This window comes from Xiphophorus hellerii, chromosome 20, assembly GCF_003331165.1.
Source record: "Xiphophorus hellerii strain 12219 chromosome 20, Xiphophorus_hellerii-4.1, whole genome shotgun sequence".
Taxonomy (NCBI): Eukaryota; Metazoa; Chordata; class Actinopteri; order Cyprinodontiformes; family Poeciliidae; genus Xiphophorus; species Xiphophorus hellerii.
Window position 1 is genome coordinate 3,678,280 of NC_045691.1, and position 20,215 is coordinate 3,698,494.

The 20,215-nt window shown below is 42.4% G+C and overlaps 3 protein-coding genes and 1 long non-coding RNA gene across 4 annotated transcripts in view; 2 read left to right on the forward strand and 2 right to left on the reverse strand.

Annotated features, from left to right (window-relative positions):
* grm7 (glutamate metabotropic receptor 7) overlaps window positions 1-1,592 on the forward strand; it is a 67,781-nt gene extending 66,189 nt beyond the window's left edge. Inside the window, exon 10 of the mRNA XM_032550421.1 lies at window positions 203-1,592. Coding sequence (XP_032406312.1) covers window positions 203-252 — 50 coding nt within the window. The 3' untranslated portion in view covers window positions 253-1,592. The remainder of the gene's footprint in view (window positions 1-202) is intronic.
* A 1,969-nt stretch (window positions 1,593-3,561) lies between these two features.
* On the forward strand, window positions 3,562-5,079 carry LOC116711161 (uncharacterized). The gene is made up of 2 exons (XR_004337176.1): window positions 3,562-4,287; window positions 4,327-5,079. It is a non-coding gene; the product is annotated as an uncharacterized LOC116711161 (long non-coding RNA).
* Window positions 5,080-6,335: 1,256 nt separating this feature from the next.
* LOC116711162 (nuclear factor 7, ovary-like) lies at window positions 6,336-9,064 on the reverse strand. Its single transcript, XM_032550545.1, has 2 exons — window positions 9,039-9,064; window positions 6,336-8,067 (listed from the first exon to the last, which is right to left on the reverse strand). The coding sequence occupies exon 2, from the start codon at window positions 8,050-8,052 to the stop codon at window positions 6,880-6,882; it is 1,173 nt and encodes a 390-aa protein (XP_032406436.1). The 5' UTR covers window positions 8,053-8,067; window positions 9,039-9,064; the 3' UTR covers window positions 6,336-6,879.
* Window positions 9,065-10,135: 1,071 nt separating this feature from the next.
* rnf123 (ring finger protein 123) overlaps window positions 10,136-20,215 on the reverse strand; it is a 58,448-nt gene continuing 48,368 nt past the window's right edge. Inside the window, exon 41 of the mRNA XM_032549318.1 lies at window positions 10,136-10,167. The gene's annotated coding sequence lies outside the window, so the exon portion shown is untranslated. The remainder of the gene's footprint in view (window positions 10,168-20,215) is intronic.

A 20,215-nucleotide genomic window follows, 5' to 3' on the forward strand; every position in this document is an offset into this window, starting at 1 on the left:
GCCTCCAGCTGCTGGTTCCAGGCGGTTCCTGCTGCTTCGTCTTTCAGCTGAAAATTAACGGTGGAAGGAGGTTGGAGATGATTTATCATCCTAAACCGGACGGTGAGGATCTCACTGAATGACCGGGATAAATACCTGACCTCTGACCTCCTGGCGCCCCCGTCAGGTTCCTGGTAGTCATGGCGTCTCTTGTCGTCCGCAGGTCCAGCAGCGAAGACCAAGTACGTGAGCTACAACGACGTTGTGATCTAACTCCATCCTCCATCTGCAAGCGGTCTGCTGGTCCGATCCTCTTCAGCCGGGGAAACGGGCCGCCGGTTCTGTTCTGATCCACCGGATCCGCTTTCCTCTGAGCGTGGACTCATGGGACGGAGGCGTCTGACCTGACGGAGGGTCGGCGTCGAACCCGGAGCGTTCTGGAGGCTGATCCATCTGTCGCTCTCTTTCATCGGACCCGTCCTTCGGTTCTGCTCGTTCTGGTGCCGGGATGACTCTGGCCCCGCTGGCAGATCCATTCTGCTTCCTGGATGAACATCTTGTTGTTTTCTTTGTGTTTATTGAAGCCATGTTTGGGTTCACACCTGCAGTGCTGAGCTCATGCTGCCACCTGGAGGCTGGAGGATGAAACCCGTTCAGAACCAGTGGAACCGGTCCGCTGGTTCTGAACTGAGACTGAGGCGCGCGGTGAACACACCACCACCTTCACAGCTTCATGTAATTATCGATGGTGCATGTTTTATTTGGTTTGCAGGTCCATGTTCGTGCTCTAACTTTGGGAACTCCACATCCCAGAAGGCTTTGCAGGATTGTGGGAGGAGCTGTGAGAGGAAGTAGCAGCTGTGATGTGCCAGTGCTGTCGTTTGCGTGTGCGTCCGTTCCCATCCTGTCCGGTTCCCAGCTTGTGTTTGCGGTTCCTCCGTCTGTGGCTCTTTGTGTTTCTGTGGCGGATCTGAGGCGATGGTTTCTGTTAATGTGCCTGTTCTGCATGTCCAGTCCGACCCGCCCGACCTCCAGAGACCCGAAGCGTCTCCAGTTTACAGTGGTGGGCACACTTATGCTAACATGCTAATGCGCTAGCAGCAGAGCTAGTTTTTTGTTTGGTGCAGGTGTGTCCAAACGTGTTGTCATGTGCGTCAAAAGCTAAGAACATTGTTAAAAAATAAAGCTGGGGTTTATTGTTGGCTGAGTTTTGGTAGAGGAAAAACTTGTTTGCTTTATGGAGAGAAAAGCACATTGTTTATTGTTAGCTCTGGAAACAGGATTTGGATTGCTTTCTTTCAAAACGCTGGCGATGTTTTGCCAGGTTTACTAAGATTACTTTTCACTGGATAAATATGGTTGTACTTATTTTAAAACACATGAGTACTTTACATTTTCCTTTGTAATACTTATAATATAAATGTCAGTAATAATTTTACCCAAATTAAAATTAAAAGTCTCCCTCTGTATGAACCACCGGTGCCGGATGGGCCCCATTTATATGATTGTTGAATTGAATTCGTCACCCACAAAAAATCTGTCCGCTTTGGACACAAAGTAGTTCATTTGGTCCCCAAAGATTTTCTTCTGGGCCCCCAGGGATTACAATAAAATCCCCCCAAAAACGAAACAATAAATCAACTGGGCACACACATCGTTCAACCAGACATAAACCTAAACACACATTTTGTTTCCAAACTCCACTGAAGTTTATTTCACACTTCAGGTTGCAACAAAACAAACTACAAATCTTCTTTACCTTGAAACACTTTTGTGTAACTGTTTTTTGTTTTTTTCATTCATTCACACCGCTTCCCGCGCCACCCCTAGGGGGCGCGCCCCGCACTTTGGGAACCACTGCCGTAGTTTAACATCTTGGTGTTTATTCTAACTTTGAAAATGTTTAGCACACTTAGCTTCACCTCAGTCGTTTTGTCTGGATAACAGCAGCCGATTCGTTCCTAGTCACAATCTCTCTTTCTGATAACTTCATTTAAAATAAGAAACATACAATAACAGCATTAAATAATAAAAACATCAGTATCCTAGGGCATTACAGAAAATGAAATTGTTTTTTTATGTTAGCGGTTTTGCTTCTTTGCTAACTTTGAAAATGTTTTACACACTAATTTTCCCCTAAATGTTTTATTTTGGATAAAGGCATCAGACTCGTTTCTTATCACGTTTTTTTCTCTTTCTGAAAACTTTGTTTAAAATAAGAAACATACAAAAGCAAAGCTAAACATGGACACAACAGAACAAGATACAAACATAAAGACAACATTTAAGGCAGGCATGTCCAAAGTCCGGCCCGGGGGCCAATCACGGCCCGCGGTCAGATTTCATACGGCCCGCAGCTTCAGTCTTATAATGTATTATTTATGGCCCGCCTGCACTGTCAAACAGAATAAATAAATCATAAAACTTGAAACTGTAATTCCTCCTTTCACCAAATGGTGGCAGTACCACTTTAATACTATCAGTCTGCCTTCGTGCAGCGAACCCCTCTCCGCTCATTTCTGCCATGGCCACTGCAAAGAAAACAAGTTAACAGTGAGGGCCGCCGCTTTCAAGAGAGATGGGAATTACAATACTTCTTCACTGAAAATCAAGGCAATTGTGCTTGTCTAATTTGTGAGACTGTTGCCTTGTTTAAGGATTTCAACGTAAAGAGACACTACCAGAGTAAACATGCTAACACATACAACAAGCTAACAGGGAGTGACCGTGCTGAAAAAGTGAAGCAGCTCCAAGCTGCACTGGCATCACAACAGCGATTCTTCACGCAGGCCTGAGTCAAAAGAAAATACCACCAAAGCAAGCTACGAAGTGGCCATGTTAATAGCTAAACATGGCAAACCTTTTACTGAAGATACTTTTATCAAAGACTGTGTTATGAAAATGGTGGAGAACATTTGCCCTGAGAAGAAGCAAGAATTTGCGAATGTTTGCCTGGCACGTAACAGTGTGGCACTGAGAGTTGAGGACATGAAATTGAGTGTTTTGAACGATAACATCTGTCACTATCAACAGTGAAAAGCCAAAAGAACATTTATGCACCTGGATTTATGGCACTTATTTTTATTAAACTCTTGAGTAAGATTAGGTTACTACTGTTGATGTTATGAACCTGTAGATGTGACACAAACTATTACTTTCTGAAAGATATTGTAAATGACAAGAGCAAAATTAACTTGTTTTAAGATTTAATAATAACAGACAACTTTGCATTACTTATAACTCCTGTTTAAAATGTTCTTGAGGCAAAGATATTTTTAAACTCCTGTAAATTTAAGGTATTTCATACAGTTTGTTCAATGTTATCTGACTCTCCAGATATGAAAGAATTGCAGAATTTGTGTTTTTAGAGTTGTTCTCATCTGCCTGAGTGGCTTATATTTGGTTATTTTGTCATTTGAAAGATAAAGATAATTGTGACAATGAAAATAGTTTTATAACAGAGTGTATTTGCATGAAACTTTTGTAGTTAAAAAATGTCCGAACAAACTATTGGCCCCCGGGCATCTTCACTTGATCAAATCTGGCCCGCTTTGCAAAAAGTTTGGACACCCCTGATTTAAGGGCATTATAGAACATGTAAATTGTGCTTTTTATTCCAGTTAGCACTTTAGCATTAGCTTCTGCTAAATACTTTGTTGGCGTAGCAGCTTAGAATTAGCAGAAGTAATGATAATGATTAGCGCTTTAGAGTTAGCGCAGCTATCTGTTTAGCTAGCGGTGCCCACCACTGCCAGTGTGGAGAAATGGAGAAGCTGAGTGAATGTGGAGCAGAGGTCATCAGGATAACTGCTGGTCCAACGCCGGGTTCACAGCGCCAAGCTGCTTCACTTCTGACTGGACTTCAACATGGAAACGTCACCAACGGCTGGAGGACCGGCAGAACGGTTCTGAGCGGCCCGGTGGCGTTAGCTTAATGCTCTCTAGCCTGGATGCTGGCTAGAGAGCATCAAGCAGCAGGTGACCAATCATGATGTGATGTATGACATCATCTTTAGGGGTCGTCACATCTCAGCCTGACCTTAGTATCGCCCACTTTAGCCGATCCATGACGGGTTCAGAAGTTTTCACTTTCCTGTCTGGTCTGAAAGCTTGGCTCTTCTTCACCGCAGTTCTGGTGAAACGCAGGTTCTGGCACGTTTCACCAGAACCCGTCCGGATCAGGAGACCCGGGTTGGTTTGGCCTGAATCCGTCCGGACCAGGAGACCCGGGTTGGTTTGGCCTGAACCCGTCCAGACCAGGAGACCCGGGTTGGTTTGGCCTGAACCCGTCCAGACCAGGAGACCCGGGTTGGTTTGGCCTGAACCCGTCCGGACCAGGAGACCCAGGTTGGTTTGGTAACCAGCAGCTAGCCAGAAGACGACCGCCTGCTTCCTCAGCCAATCCCTGATCGTCTCCAAAGTGTTGCGGTTTTCTGGGATGGAGATGATCGGTGAACGTTTCCCAGCGGTTTGAAAATCAGAAATGTTCTGTTTGTACTTTAGTTGTTTTCAGATCCTGGTTGGTTAGGAATCTGTCAGCTGGTTGTTAGCACTAAGCCAAACTGATTTAAGGTTTTATTGGAAGTTTTCCTTTAAGGAAGGTTTCCCGTCAGCGACTCCCTCGGTGTGTTTCTGCAGAGGGAGCGTCCGTTTGTCCCACCGTCCCTGAAGAACCTGGTGATTTCATGGACTGCTGCTGTGGAGATTGTCGATGCATGCCTGATATGTTCGATGTTGAAACTGAATCAGAAAAAAAGTTGAAAATAATGAAATTGTCGAAGCACAGCTGATTCCACATGTCTGCTCTGAAATGTAACGTTCTTTTCTTTGGTTCCTGTTCTTCACTGTTGGTTCCTCCGATACTTTCTGCAGAACTTGGATTTTCCCGGAGAAGCTCTGGGAAACAGGAAGTTGAGTATATATATTTAAAAAGAAAGCATGTATGTTTTCTACTGTTTGTACCTGGTATTTTCCTGTTGCCCTTGCTGCTTCTGTGCCAATGTTGTGGGAGAGATTTACATTTGGCCACTCATGCAACTATTCTGTGGTGTTGTCTGAGAATGTATTAACATGAAATAAAAGCATTTGTTATTTTTTCTACATGTTTTCCTCTCAGCTGAACGCTCGGCTCTCATTTCTAGAAACATTTATGAGCGGCTGTCAAAAGGCGAACGACTCCATTCCGGCCCACAGAGCCGCGTTTTTCCTCAAATACTCAGCTGGAAAAACTCACATCAGGAGGAACCAGGTCCAACACACCGGAACCACAGAACTGGACTCGCCTCCAGAACCTCGCCCGAAATTCAGACATTACAAAAAATCAGAAATCACTTCAATAAATAATGCAGGAAATTCAAACAGTTTCATAAAACTTAAACAGGATGAATGGATTGATTATTAGAAGAATCCAGCAGAAATTTGTTCGTATTTAGAAACTTTTCCTGGTCTGAACTGAATGTCACATTGGGCCTCGCTTCACCCACTGCATGAATTCATATTTTATAAATATATTTCTTTTATTTTTGTCTGTCTTAATAACTATACATTTCTGTTTATAGAAATTTATAGTTATTAAGTCAGACCAGACAAAAAAAAAAACACAATAACTGGATTTTCATATCCATCCAACGGTGAGAGAAAAATCTACTTCCTGTTCAATTCTGTGAACAAGTTGAGTTTTAGTGAAAAGGAAAAGTCCTCTGTTTCCTCGGCTGGTTCCAGTGGACCCAGAACAACCGGACTGGGAATCTGGAGTTTTCCTCCCAGTTGGTCGGTGCAGAGAAACTTCATGTTTCAATCAGCGCTGCGCTTCGGACAGTTAAAGTGCTGATCCGCTGCTCCTGCTGCCTCTTATCTCTGATTTCTCACAGAAAAATGTGATGACAAATATTTCAGTGTTTGAACCTTTTATTTGAGATAAGGCCGGCACGGTGGCGAGGCAATTAGGAGAGGAGAAAAGACCCGGACGGTTATCGATGCCATCAGGCGGCTCTGGGGCGGGAACGGGACGCTATTGCTCTGCTGCGGCTTATTTAGCTCCGCAGCATCGGCGGCTCTCCGCCTGATGAGCTCCTCCTGGGAGATAGCAGGAGTCAATGGAAACCAATTTAACTCGTCCAGTTATTACCTCGCTGCCTTCCGCCTTTATTCAGGGGACAAACAGGAAGAATGGGCCGGAACACGCTGACCCTGAGGAGCTGGAATCAGCTGGATCCAGGCGGAACCGGACTGATCCAAACACTGAAGTGTGTGTGTGTGTGTGTGTGTGGGTATCAGCTGCTGGAGAACACAGAACGATGCAAGTCAAGTTGATCAACTTGGCAAGTTTCAGAAACGAGGCATTCCAAAGTGCTTCATATGATAAAAACATCAGACAATCAGTTTTATTGCACTGAAAAACAAAACCTTTCCAAGTATTTTGGTCCAGTTTTTAATGCAGATATTTTAATACATGGAAAATATGACAAAACTAATTTACAAGTACATTTTTAACAACATATAGAAGCTTGTTTTAACCCAATAATTCCTTAATATTGATGAGAACTAGTATCAGTAGTAAAGCAACAATCACCAAACATTTACATTTTGACAAATCCGATCATCAACAATAATCATCGTTAAAAATATTAATAAATGTTCCAGTTATCCTGAATCAAAGGTAACCAAGCAGTGCTCTACCCTCCTGGTTCTAGTCAGAACTCCAGCAGCAGCGTTCTGGACCGTTGGGTTGTCAATCAGACCTGTGAAGACGCTGCTGCAGGAATCAGAGCCACTAAAGAGAAACTAAAGCCTGGATGAGTTTCTCTGATCTGAGACTTTAGTCCTCTGGTCCTGGAAATGTTCTGCAGCTGCTAGAAGGCCCACTCTGGAACCGGCTTTATGTGGCTCTGGAGGCTCAGGTCAAAGGTCACTTTGTTGCTTCGCTCCTGTTACTGAGAACTTCACAGGTAAAATCTGTATTTTATTCTCTGTGCCAAAGTGAGGGAACATCCTGTCACTGAAGGTGTGTGTGAAGGTGTGTATGTGTGTGTTAGTATCCAGATCAGAGAAGGACAGACTCCCTCTGTCCCAGTCCAGATTCACTCGGATCCTCCGGATCTTTTTCTGCTCTGGGAGAACAGTAAGAGGAACTCCTGGAGACCAGCTGTAATGTTTCCCTTCACTAAACCAGATCTCCCATAAAGCAGAGGTGATGTAGTTCTTCCTCCCTCCAGACTCTGATAACACACCGAGTCTCCAGGTCCCACTGACTCCGACATCGACGTCCCAGCTGTGGATCCCTGAGCTGAAACCTTCTGAACTCAGAACCAAACGGCATTTATCCAACCGCTCCGGATTATCAGGAAGCTGCTGCTGCTCTGCAAACATCAAACTGCTCAGATCGTCAGACAGGATGAGTTCTGGATGAGCCGTGTTTGGGTCCAGAACCAGAAGAGTGTAGGTCACCATGTTCTTCATGTTGCTCCAGATGTTGAAGGCCAGGTTGCCCAGATGTTTGGCCTGGTCTATCAGAGCTCCTGAGGGCAGCTGTGGATCCTCCAGCAGGGGGCAGCGCTGGACTCTTTCCACTGCAGCCTTGTAGTTGTGCAGGAATGAGACGTCTGCAGCTCTCAGCTCCTCCTCTGTGGCTCTGACTGTGTCTGAAAGAGCTGCTATCTCTCTGCTCAGAGCCTCCATCTTCTCCTCCATCATCCCTCTCTTCTGCTCCTCTTCCTCCCTCAGTGCAGCCAGCCTGGCCTCCTCTTCCTCTGCTAGAAACTGATGAAGCTTCTTAAACTGCTCAACAATCTGCCTCTCTGTGTGTCGGGCCTGGACCTTCATGTGTTCTGCTGTCTGATCAAACTCCTCTTTAACTTCCTTCTTCAGCTCCAGTTTCTTCTTTAAAGGCTCCAGAAATGTTTTCAGATTCTCTCTGTGATCCTGAGCAGCTTCATCGATGGGTCTGAATCTGTGGCTGGAGTGTTTATCTGAATCTCTGCAGACGAGACAAACCGGCTGCTGATGGTCCAGACAGAAGAGTTTGAGTTTCTCAGAGTGCAGACTGCAGAGATCCTCCTCTGATCTGGAAGCCATTTTGTCTGAGTGAATCTGGAAACACAGAAAGTCAGTCAGTTACGGCTCCACTCTGACTTCTTAAAGGTTTTATTAGTTTTATTCATCCGTCCACTGCAGACCCGCCTCCAGAGGAGATTAGCTATGACTAATTTTCAAATTAAATGACCATTTTCTTCATCACTAAGGCCATAATAATGTAAACAGTGACTATTCTCTGATCAACATTATGTGTTGCAGAAATCTAACTAATGTTTCAGATCTTTAAAGTCTATTTATTTACATTCAAAATCAGATAACGATGTGAGAAAGAAACGGTCTGAGCTGAGAGTGAATGAGAGTCTGACATATCTGTAATCCAGAAGACATTTTATCACGCTGACTGCTTTCTGTTGTGGCAACAAAGATTTCTTTATTATGTGAAAAACAAAAGGGAGAAAAATGAAGGAGGATTAGAAACTAAATATTTAGCTTGGCAGTCTGACATTTCTAAACTTTGAGACACGAACACCCATTTTTAAGACAAGCTAAATAAAATAAATCACTGCTGTTAATTTTTCATTGTCAGATAATTCATAGAGTTTCCTGTATCTCATTAAGCTCCTTTTGAATTCTTGAAAAGAAAAGAAAACTTTTTGGAGTAGAGACTGAGTAACGTCAGGAAACCAAATGACATTTTTTGGATCTTGTAAATATCAACTTCCTGGATTTTCTTCCTCGTTTTCTGTTGGACTTCAGGTCCAGACGTCCAGAAATATTCCAAAATGTTCTCATAAAGATGTTAAATAAATAAATAAAAACCTCATGTGAAGTTGTTATTCTTGTGATATTTTTACCAGCTCAGTTTCTGATGTTTCATAGTTTTTTCTGTTAAACTTTTATTTCATCTGCAAATAAAGATGGGATCGTACCTGTGCCGAAGCTTATTCAGATATTAAGGTTCAAATTTAGCCTTTAAACAGAAACGAGTGTGAATAAATCATAAATGTGCCGCAGCTGTTACCTACCTTTCAATCCTGAAGCTTTCTGCAGACGGAGCTGATTTCTCTCAGACCACTTCCTGGTTCATCTCAGGTGAGTCAGGAAGGGGGCGGGGCTTCAGCAGCTGAACAGGTTCAGGCTGTAAAACCTGTCCAGGCCTGGAATGGTTTCTCTGTGAGGCTTCAACCCAGAAAGGCCCAATCCGGTTGATCCAGGTGTGTTTTAACCAGGAATGTGTTCTGGGGTGAAGAGCAGCAGCCTGGATTATCACCATGTGAGCTCACAATTAAAAAGCTCTGCTTAAAGGACAAAGTCCAGATTACAACCTGAGATGGAAACGTTTTAATCTGTTATGATTCAATAATTCATCATGGAATCCTGAAATATCTTTTTCTTTGTACCATCATTATTCATTTAGGGATTTTTTCTGTTTATTGTTATTTTTCAATGTAATTATTGTGGATTTATTTGTTCATTGATGTATGTTACCAAATTAGCAAGGTTAATTTTTTAAAATTTATTCACCAATTAGTGTGTATAACATTACAGAACAAACATTTATTTACAAAACATCAAATAACCAATTTGATTAGAGAATGAACAAAAATAAATGGACAAGAGACAGAACATAACCAAATGATGTCACTACAAAATAAATTAAAAAAAAATATATATATATATACATATATATATATATATATATATATATATATATATATATATATATATATATATATATATATATATTGTTGGAGTTACTGTACTTTCTATAATACTGGCTGCAGAAAAGAAAAAACTAAAGTAAAGCTCTTGTACTTGGACGCATTATTGAGTCGAAGGATTTAACAGAACAAAAACACAATCATCAAAAAATCTCCAAATGAATCCAGAGTTGGAGAAATTTAACTTACTAAAAGAGTTGATAGTTTGAAAAGTGATTAAATATTTACTATTTTCAATTAAGGGGCGTGCTGTGGTGGCGCAGGGGGTTAGCACGCACCACACTTGGAGGCCTTAGACCCTCCGACGTCACAGGTTCGACTCCCGGTCCCGACAAACTTTGCTGCATGTCCTCCTTCAAAAAATGGTGCCGGCTCAGCTGGCTGCCTGCAGACGCAGCTCCTGTCGTGTGTGTGTGTGTGTGTGTGTGTGTGTTAATCTGTGTATAAAAAAATTCTTGCTGTAACTGCGAAATAATTTCCCTGCTGGGATGAATAAAGTAATTCTTCTTAAATAATTTTGTATTTACAGTGTAGGAGTTGTTGGATTCAGCAGATTGAAAACGAAATGAAGCTGCAGGTCAGAGCAGCGCTGACCTCTGACCTCTGACCTCTGACCTTTCCTGCTGATCAGATTGGAGGTGGAGGATTCTGGGAGCAGCTCACTGATCGGCTCAGTCAGCAGATGATCATCTGCTGTTGGAGGTAAAGAATCTCTTCAGAACCTTCTGGATCCCAAACCGAGTCAGAGAAGAATCCCTTCCCATCTGGGTCAGAACCCGCTCTGAGGTTCCGATCATTTACCCTGCATGATTCCCTGAACCCACCGGCTCCATCAGGTTCATCCGTTTCACTTTTCTTCCTTCGTTGTGAGGTTTGGATATGGAGACAGAAGAACATGTAATAATTTACAGTGTGAGAAAAGCTAAAACAAGAAATTAGGAAATACGATAGTTCTACGGGTTCTGTCTTTTCCTCTTTCCCTTTTAGCCTTTTATCTGCTGACACACACACGCTGCAGCCTACATAACCATGTTTATATGTAAACAGACTGAAACATGGAAATAACACAGGAGGCTCCTTCATTTCCCATCCGTCTGCCCCCGGTAGTTTTAGGCTGGAGAAGTTGATCCGGAGTGAAGTGAAGGCTGCGAACCTTGCTGTGCGGCGTTAGCTTTAACTGGGAGCGACGGATATTTACAAGCCACCGTCTTCTTAATTCATTATCGCTGAGCAATCCATGAAAACTTAAAAGCCCATTATGTTAGGAAGACAACAATCCATCCATCATTTTCTAACACCCTTGTCCCCAGTGGGGCTGGGAGGAGCTGCTGCCTCTCCAGTTAACGTTCCGGGCGAGAGGCGGGGTCACCTGGACGGGTCACCTGGACGGGTCACCTGGACAGGTCGCCAGTCTGTCGCAGGGAAGACAACAATGTGCGTAGTATTTCTTTATTAGCATTTGAAATACGACTTTGTCTTTTCTAGTTGTCACGGTAACTCAAACCGGAAACAAGAAAGCCGCATTTCGCTCATGCGGATGTGACGTCAGTGCTGTAGTGCAAAGAGCCAAAACGAAACGAAAAGTAAATGTATAAATACAAAGTTAACTCAGAAAGATGTTAAAGTGAGAGCACATATCCATTGTCTTTATGGCTTTTCTATTTTTTGAATACTGGAGAAATTTGATGTGTTGTTTGAATTCCTCTGTAAAGGCTGAAAAACGAGGTTTCTGATTTGAGAATTTAGATTTATGTACAAAATATTTGGCGACTAATAAAATTAGATTAATAATATAAAAATGTTTTGTTTTATTAGTGGGATAAGAGAAGAATCCAAACAACATTTCTACATAAGTGAGGGAAAAGTCATCAAGAATTGTTTGGGAAATAAACGTACAAATGTTCTTGTCAGAAAATACATGAGAAACAGCAAGAGCAGAATAAATGACAGAGATTTTCTTCATAGAGTTGGCAGAATGAACAGTTCGTGTCAGTTTCTCTTTCGTATCGTTGAAGGAAAAACTTGCAGGGAGAAAAACGATGGATCGTCTTAAAAGACACTTCTTTGATCTTTTTAATAATCAAATATTTAGATGGAAGACACCAGATTTTTTCCCAGTTCAGGTTGGAGGCAAAATTATTCCAATAAGAGAAAACATTAGGAACAGAGACGATGTTCTTCTGGAATAAAGCGCAAACATCACGGTTGTTCCTTCGCTTTGTTGTGGAAAAACACTAGTTTTTCGACCAACATTAGTGTCAGCAGGTCTGGACCCGGTGGAGTCAAACCAGAAATTACAGAAGATTTAAAAAGCTTTATAACACCATCAAAAACAAGAGCCTGTTCCTTAGTGGGATGGGAAACCAAACGTTTCTAGAAGTTCAGAATAAAACATTAAGACGCCATCAGGACTGAAAGCTGCTGAACTAAGATGATTTCATGTTCAAATCAATTTTCCAAGAATAAAGATTTATGTTTGTACAGAATGTCTCCATTGCTCCAAATATGATATTAATGGGGCGAAAAATTGTGCTTGTAAATTAGAGAGCAGGAAAGAAGCATTTGTTTGTGGAAATCATGAAACTTTATGGTGAGTTTTTCAGCGTTGTAGTTGCAAAGGAGAATAAAATTAAGGCCACCAAGTTTTGAGAATAAATAGTTAGGTATAAAATTCCAGATTGAGGATGAATTTTTAAGAAACTGTTTAATCCAATTTATTTTGAAAGTATTGTTAAAGGTTGAAAAATTAAGAAAATTGAGGCCACAGAGTTCATATATATACAGTCAGGGGAACAGGAGACGTCCGGGGACAGTCAGGGGAACAGGGGACAGACAGGGGACAATCAGGGGAACAGGGGACAGACAGGGGACAGTCAGGGGACAATCAGGGGACAGACAGGGGACAGTCAGGGGTAGACAAGGCAACTCTGTGACTAGATTAACTAGAAAACACAAATCCGAACAGTTTGTTCTGCAAAAACACAAAAGTCTTACCGTATTTATTTTTTAGTTTCTAGAGCAAATGTCTTAATTCACCTCAAATATGACAAAACTAACTTACAAGTAACTTTTCAGAAAGACTTATGAGCTTTTTGTAAGTCATTAACTCCTTAATATTGATGAAAAGTTATTTTTCCACTGGCAGATTATTTCACTTACCAAACATTTTTCCTGTTATAAGTGAAATAATCTGTCAGTGGAAATAGAACTAAATCAATACTCAAGGATTATTTACATAAAACACAAAATCCTATTTCTTTCTGAAAAGTTACTCATAAGTTCATTTTTCCTTATTTTAAGTGTATTACGATACAATACTTGGTATCACTGAGTGTTTTTGCAGTGTGGATGAACATCATGATCATCAGCAGCTGTTATCTCAGCCTTCTGTTGCCCTGAAACCTCCTGAGGCCTTCAGGGCCTCGATCACATCGATCAGCTGCAGCTTCATCCTGAACATCAACGCTTCCTCCGCCGCTCAGAGCGACGCCACGCTGAGAGGAACCGAGCCCACGTCTGATCCTCTGCCTCCCCGATCCGACTACAAAACAGGAACCAGAGAGAGGAACCGACCCAACAGGAACCAGAGAGAGAGGAACCGACCCGACAGGAACCAGAGAGAGAGGAACAGACCTGCCGGACCGACAGGAAAACCCGGAGACCGGCTCAGAGAGACACAGGAAAAACGATCAGAAATCGCCAAATACAACAGCTGAGTGGAAACCAGCAACAGGCAGCCAATAACAAACAGGTGAATGGTAACTGGTGACCAGTAAGAAACTGGTAACCATTGAACATGAGTGATGTGAGTACTGCTGATGGTTCAAGTTCAGAGTTTCGGATCAGAACCAGAACCGGGACCTCGGTGTTCTGGTTCAACTCCAGGAAGTTCTGATTCCAAGCAGGAAGTCCTTTTAAGGTCATGGAAGATAATCTAGTTCAGTGAGCAGAAAACATCGAGATATTCTACATCTATGTTTAACCTGTTTTCTGTCAAAGAAACAAATTAAAAATAATGTTTGAACCTAATTTCACACCCAGAACCAGAACCAGAACCAGCTGGAGCTTCACCCGGGGACCTGGATGGAAAACGCTCCGGGTCACATGACCTCTGGCGGCGCCCCGTCGCTCGGCTTCCCTTTTCTCTGTGGATTAAATGCGGAGCGAGGATTTCTGGGCCGACATTAACGCCTCCTGCAGGTTTTCATCTCTGAATTTGGCCTCATTAATGCAAATGTTAAGCAAATGCAGTGTTTCCTGTTTCTTAAAACCTGTTAATTACAGCTTGCTGGTGGGGATTTCTCCCCCACATTAGACTAAAACCCTCCTGCAGCTTCATCTCCCCCAGATACAATTTCATGCTTCACAAAGTGCCGCGTCTTTAATTTCCTCGGCTGCTGCAGCCTGTGGAGTTAGCGGAGAACAACAGGTCATAAAAACAAACGGCTGAATGGATACGAAGGAGCGCCGGCTCATTAATCTACAGGCGGCTTCCTCTGAGGAACGCAGGCTGGTCTGGGGTCAGAGGTCACCAGAGGCTGCAGGCGGGAACGAATCCAGGCTTACTGACCGAATCTGAGGAGACGAAGAATCAACATGGAGAAACAGAAACGCTTTAATACGGAGAATAGCTTCAAACTAAATATTCAGATTCAAACTAAATATTCAGATTTTAACTACATTTTTAACTTCAAACTAAATAACTTGATGTTCTCTGGACTTGAAAAAGCGCTACACGGTTTTTGGTTTTGTCTGAAGAAACACAAAGGGTACACCAGGGTTTGTTGGGATTATTGCCTGTGGATGAAGCACAAAAGCATGACATATGGTTTCAAGCTAAAATGTTGAATGTTCATGATTTTGTTGCTGATACTCATAAATGGTTGGCTGAGGCTCAAGATTGCTCAGTCAGTGTGCCTGATGATATTAAAGAAAATGAGAGTAAAAATAACGAAGCTGAACCAAAGGCTGCCAGTGGTGGCATGATCATGATGGAGGAGGAGCTGCAGATTGAACCTCATGACAGCATTTCAAATGTTTCCCTAAGGTCTTTTAGAAAAGCTGGGAGTCAAAGGGGTTCTTCTATAACAACCAGCAAATCTTCAATGCTTTCTGAACAAATAAAAGCAGAAGCAGAAAGGGCTGCACTCCTGGCATGTGCAGCTGCTTTAAAGGAGAAGCATGTGCTGGAGGAGCAGGAATACTTGTTAAAGAAAAGAAAAGAGCAACTTGAGATGGACACCAAAATAGCTGCTGCTAACGCCAAGCTAATGGTTCTAGAGGGCAGCACTAAAGGCAGCATTACATCTAAGCATTCTGATGGAATGGATTCATATGTTAGAAAGGGTGCTAGACCCAAGATCAAACCTACTTTACTACCTTCACAAGCTTCACAGTTGGTTACCAAACCTGTAAAGAAGCTTCAAGAAGATGCTGGACTGCTGAGGGATAAAGAGGTTGAGTTAGAGTTAAACACAACCTATGAAAAGCATATTCCACCTCAGGTGGATGACTCTGTTTTCAATACTTTGGTGTCACAAACGGCTCCCCCTGCTGTTCAAATTTCTAAAGCTTCTAGTATTTTCTCCAATCCCAATGTTACCACTCAAAACAGTTTGCTTCCATCAAATCACAGTCAATCTGCTGGAGACCTCTACAATGTGTTGAAACAACAGAATGACATAACAGCTCTTCTGGTTCAAATGCAAACAAGCCAGTTACTGCCATACAGAGAAATTCCCATTTATGACGGAAATCCTTTACAGTTCAACTCCTTTATGAAAGCCTTTGAACATTCTGTGGAAGCCAAGACCAGTTGTAAAGGAGACTGTTTGTACTACCTTGAACAGTACACCAGGGGGCAACCAAGAGACCTCATTCGTAGTTGCCTTCATATGACTGCAGAAAGAGGATATGCAGCGGCCAAGGAACTCCTCAAAGAACATTTTGGCAATGAGTTTAATATTACTGCAGCCTACATGGAAAAGGCCACTGGTTGGCCCAACATTAAAGGTGAAGATGCTAAAGCATTAAAAGCATTTGGACTGTTCCTTCGTGAATGCTGCAATGCAATGGAGGAACTGCAGTATTTAGATGAGTTAAGCATGCCAGCTAACATGAAAATCTTGGTTCAAAAGTTTCCTTTTAAACTAAGAGAAAAATGGAGAACAAAGGCAAATGAGATTTTTGAGAGAACTAGTCAAAGAGCATGTTTCAGAGATATTGTTGCTTTTATTGAACACCAGATTAGGATAATCTCTGATCCGATTTTTGGAGATATACAGGACTTACAACCTGCTAGGGGAATCATAAGACCTAGCAAACCTCAAATAAAGTCGCAGTTTAAAAGAAACAGCTTTGTCACCCATGTTTCTGTTAAAGATGACTGTAGCATGCCGTCTCTCAAAAATGAAGTAACCGTTGTTGACAAATCGAATTATTCATCCTGTCTGTATTGTACACAGGATGGCCATGTATTGGAACAATGTCGACAATTAGGAAAGAGGTCACACAGGGAAAAACTAGACTTTATAAAAGACAAAGGTTTATGTTTTGGTTGCTTGGATACAGGACATTTAAGCAGGAACTGTGATAAGCGCATCGCTTGCAAACACTGTAACCAAAAGCATCCCAGCATTTTGCACATTGGACAGAAGGAAAAACCCCATCAGAAAGAGTTGGATCAGGCAGAAAAGGGCTGTAAAACTTCCTCTACTTGTGGTCATACTGGGGCTGGCCACCATAAAGGCATTCTTCCCATCCTGCCTGTGAAAGTGAAAAGTTCAAAGGGAACTAAGATCATTAAAACATACGCCTTTCTGGATCCAGGGAGCACTGATACGTTCTGCTCGGAAAGACTTCTTAATGAACTCAACATTCAAGGTCGAAAGGCTCAGATTCATCTCCGTACAATGGGTCATAGTAAAACAATGACAACATCTATCATTAAAGGGCTGGAGATTTCAGAAATAAATGGAAGCCATTTCTATCAGCTTCCCATTGTGTTTACACAAAAAGAAATGCCAGTTTCCACCGATAATATCATCAGTAAGGAGGAGCTGTCAAAATGGTCATATTTAAAGGACATTAATTTTCCTCATATACATGCCGGTGTAGACCTATTAGTGGGCACAAATGCATCTAAACTAATGGAACCTTGGGAGGTGGTTAATAGTAGGGGTGAAGGGCCCTATGCAATCAGAAGCCTCCTAGGATGGGTTATAAATGCTTCAGCAGAAGATTACAAGGATCTTGAAAATGGCTACTCTTCAGTTCATGTCAACAGAACTACAGTTGATAAAATTGAAGAGCTTCTGACGAGCCAATACAACTATGACTTTACTGAGAAATCCTTTACAGAACAAGAGGAAATGTCAAGAGAGGAACAAAAATTCCTAGACATAATGGATCGCTCTGCGCAGCTAGAGAATGGACATTACAAACTGAAGCTGCCTTTCAAAAGTGAAGAACTCTTTATGCCAAACAACATTTCTGTTGCTCTGCAGCGTATACTTGGTTTGAAAGGGAAATTCAAAAAGAATAGAAATTTTCATAAAGAGTACACAAACTTCATGACTAATGCCATTAATAGTGGACATGCAGAAAGGGTTCCACAGCATCAGCTGACTACAGCGAAAGGCAAGGTGTGGTATATACCACATCATGGTGTATACCATCCAAAAAAACATAAGCTACGTGTGGTGTTTGATTGTGGAGCAGAGTATAAAGGGGTCTCGCTTAACAGTCAGCTTTTACAGGGCCCTAACCTAACTAGCTCACTGGTGGGGGTTTTAGTGAGGTTCCGGCAGGAATATGTGGCATTAATGGCAGACATAAAATCCATGTTCCACCAGGTTAAGGTGTCTGAGGACCATGTGGACTTTCTACGCTTCATGTGGTGGCCTCAAGGTAATCTAGAACAAGACCTTGAGGAATACCGTATGACTGTCCACTTATTTGGTGCAGTCTCCTCACCAAGCTGTGCTTGCTATGCTCTCAGAAAGACTGCTGAGGATAGTCAGTCCAGCTTCTCAGCAGATGTTGTACTAACAGTCAACAAAAACTTTTACATGGATGACCTCTTAAAAAGTCTGCCATCAGAGGAAAGTGCAGTTACCATGGCCAAAGACCTTATGGCTATTTGCAGCAGAGGAGGGTTTACGCTAACCCAATGGATTAGCAACAGCCGAGAAGTGCTCCAATGTATCCCAGGAGAGCTCACGTCCCAGACTCTTTGTGAGTTGAATCTGGACAGTGATGAGCTACCGGTAGACAGAGCACTAGGTTTACAATGGTGCACAGAGACGGATAGTTTTAAGTTCAAACTGAAAGTCAAAGAAAAGCCTTCCACTAAAAGAGGTATGTTGTCTACCATCAGCTCCATTTATGACCCGCTAGGATTCCTAGCTCCTCTTATACTTCCTGCCAAACGGCTGTTACAAGAGTTATGCAGGATGAAATGGGGTTGGGATGATCCTATACCTCTAACCTTTCAAAACCAGTGGAACCGATGGCTGACTGACTTGGAAAAATTGGCTGACTTCCAAGTCAGCAGATGCATCAAACCTGAAGGGTTTGGAGAAGTGGTTAATGCTCAGTTACACCACTTCTCTGACGCTAGTGAGAGTGGGTATGGTACAGCTACATATGTCAGAATGCAGAACAGCAACAAGAGAGTTCATGTATCATTCTTGTTTGGCAAAGCCAGAGTAGCTCCACTCAAACCTGTGACTATTCCACGTTTAGAGCTCACAGCTGCTGTTATGGCCGTTAGATTGAATAACATGCTTCAGTCAGAGCTTCAGCTGCCATTGGAAAAGGCTTGTTTTTGGAGTGACAGCTTAGCTGTTCTAAAATATATAAAAAATGAAGACAGAAGGTTTCAAACTTTTGTTGCTAATAGAGTAACAATTATTAGGGATAATACAGACCTTGAGCAGTGGAGACACGTGCCTTCATCTTTAAACCCTGCTGATGATGCTTCCCGTGGGTTTAAAGTTGACAGCCTTTTGAACCAAAAATGGATAGAAAGTCCTACCTTTTTGTGGGAACCTGAAGATAAATGGCCCAAGTCTCCGATGGATTTCAGTATGACTACTGATGATCCAGAACTAAAGAAGATTCCCTTGATCAATGCTACAGTCATTAACTCAAATGCAACTTCTGAGTTAATAGCATTTTTCTCAGACTGGCAACAATTGAAGTCTGCAGTTGCTTGGTTCATCAAGCTAAAGGGAGTTCTGCTGAAACTGAGTAAGAGAAGAAAGGAATTGAAACTGGCCAATTCAATTATGACTGAACCATCATCACTGGAATTGACAAAGGAAATGCAAACACTCAAAAACTCGCTGGGAAATCAAAGTGTATCTCTAGAAGAGCTCACACAAGCTGAGACAGCCATAATTTCCTTTTGCCAAAAGGAAAGATTCCCTGATGAGTTCGCTGTATTAACATCCCGCAACTCAGAAATACCCAAAGGCAGCCCAATTTACAAACTGGACCCTGTGCTGCAAGATGGGCTTCTGCGTGTTGGAGGCCGGCTGAGTAAAGCAGCCATCCCTGAGAACATTAAACATCCTCTCATTCTGGCAAAGGACCAGCACATCTCCTACCTTATCCTCCGACATTTTCACTTACAGCTTGGTCATGGAGGTAGAAATCATGTCCTCTCAGTCGTAAGAAGAAAATTTTGGATAACAAATGGAGTTTCAGCTGTGAAAAGGGTCATAGCGACATGTTCTTTCTGCAGACTGTATGGAGGACAAACCGGTCAACAACAAATGGCAGACTTGCCAGAGGAAAGAGTGGTTCCTGATCTACCACCATTCACAAATGTTGGGGTAGATTATTTTGGGCCTATTGGTGTGAAAAGAGGACGCAGTGTTGTAAAACGCTATGGAGTATTGTTCACTTGCATGACAAGCAGGGCCGTGCACCTTGAAGTGGCGTACTCTTTAGATACCGACTCATGTATTAATGCACTGCGTCGATTTATCTCTCGAAGAGGACAAGTTTCACACATGAGATCAGATAATGGCACCAATTTCATAGGAGCAGAAAGAGAGCTACGAGAAGCTCTAGCCTCTCTAAATAATGGAAGAATTGAGAAGGCCATGGCACACAAAGGGATTAAATGGAGTTTTAACCCACCATCTGGATCACATTGTGGCGGGGTTTGGGAGCGCCTCATTCGAATGATCAGAAAGGTTTTGCACTCAGTGCTTCGTCAACAAATGTTGGACGATGAAGGATTCCACACTGTGCTTTGTGAAGCAGAGGCAATACTTAATGATCGTCCCATCACAAAGTTATCAGAGGACCCCAATGACCTTGAGGCTTTAACACCCAACCACTTGCTGCTCCTGAAGGGAAAACCAGCTTTTCCGCCAGGACTCTTTGACAAAAAAGATCTTTACGCTAAAAGAAGGTGGAAACAAATCCAATACATTTCAGACCTCTTTTGGAAACGTTGGATCCGAGAA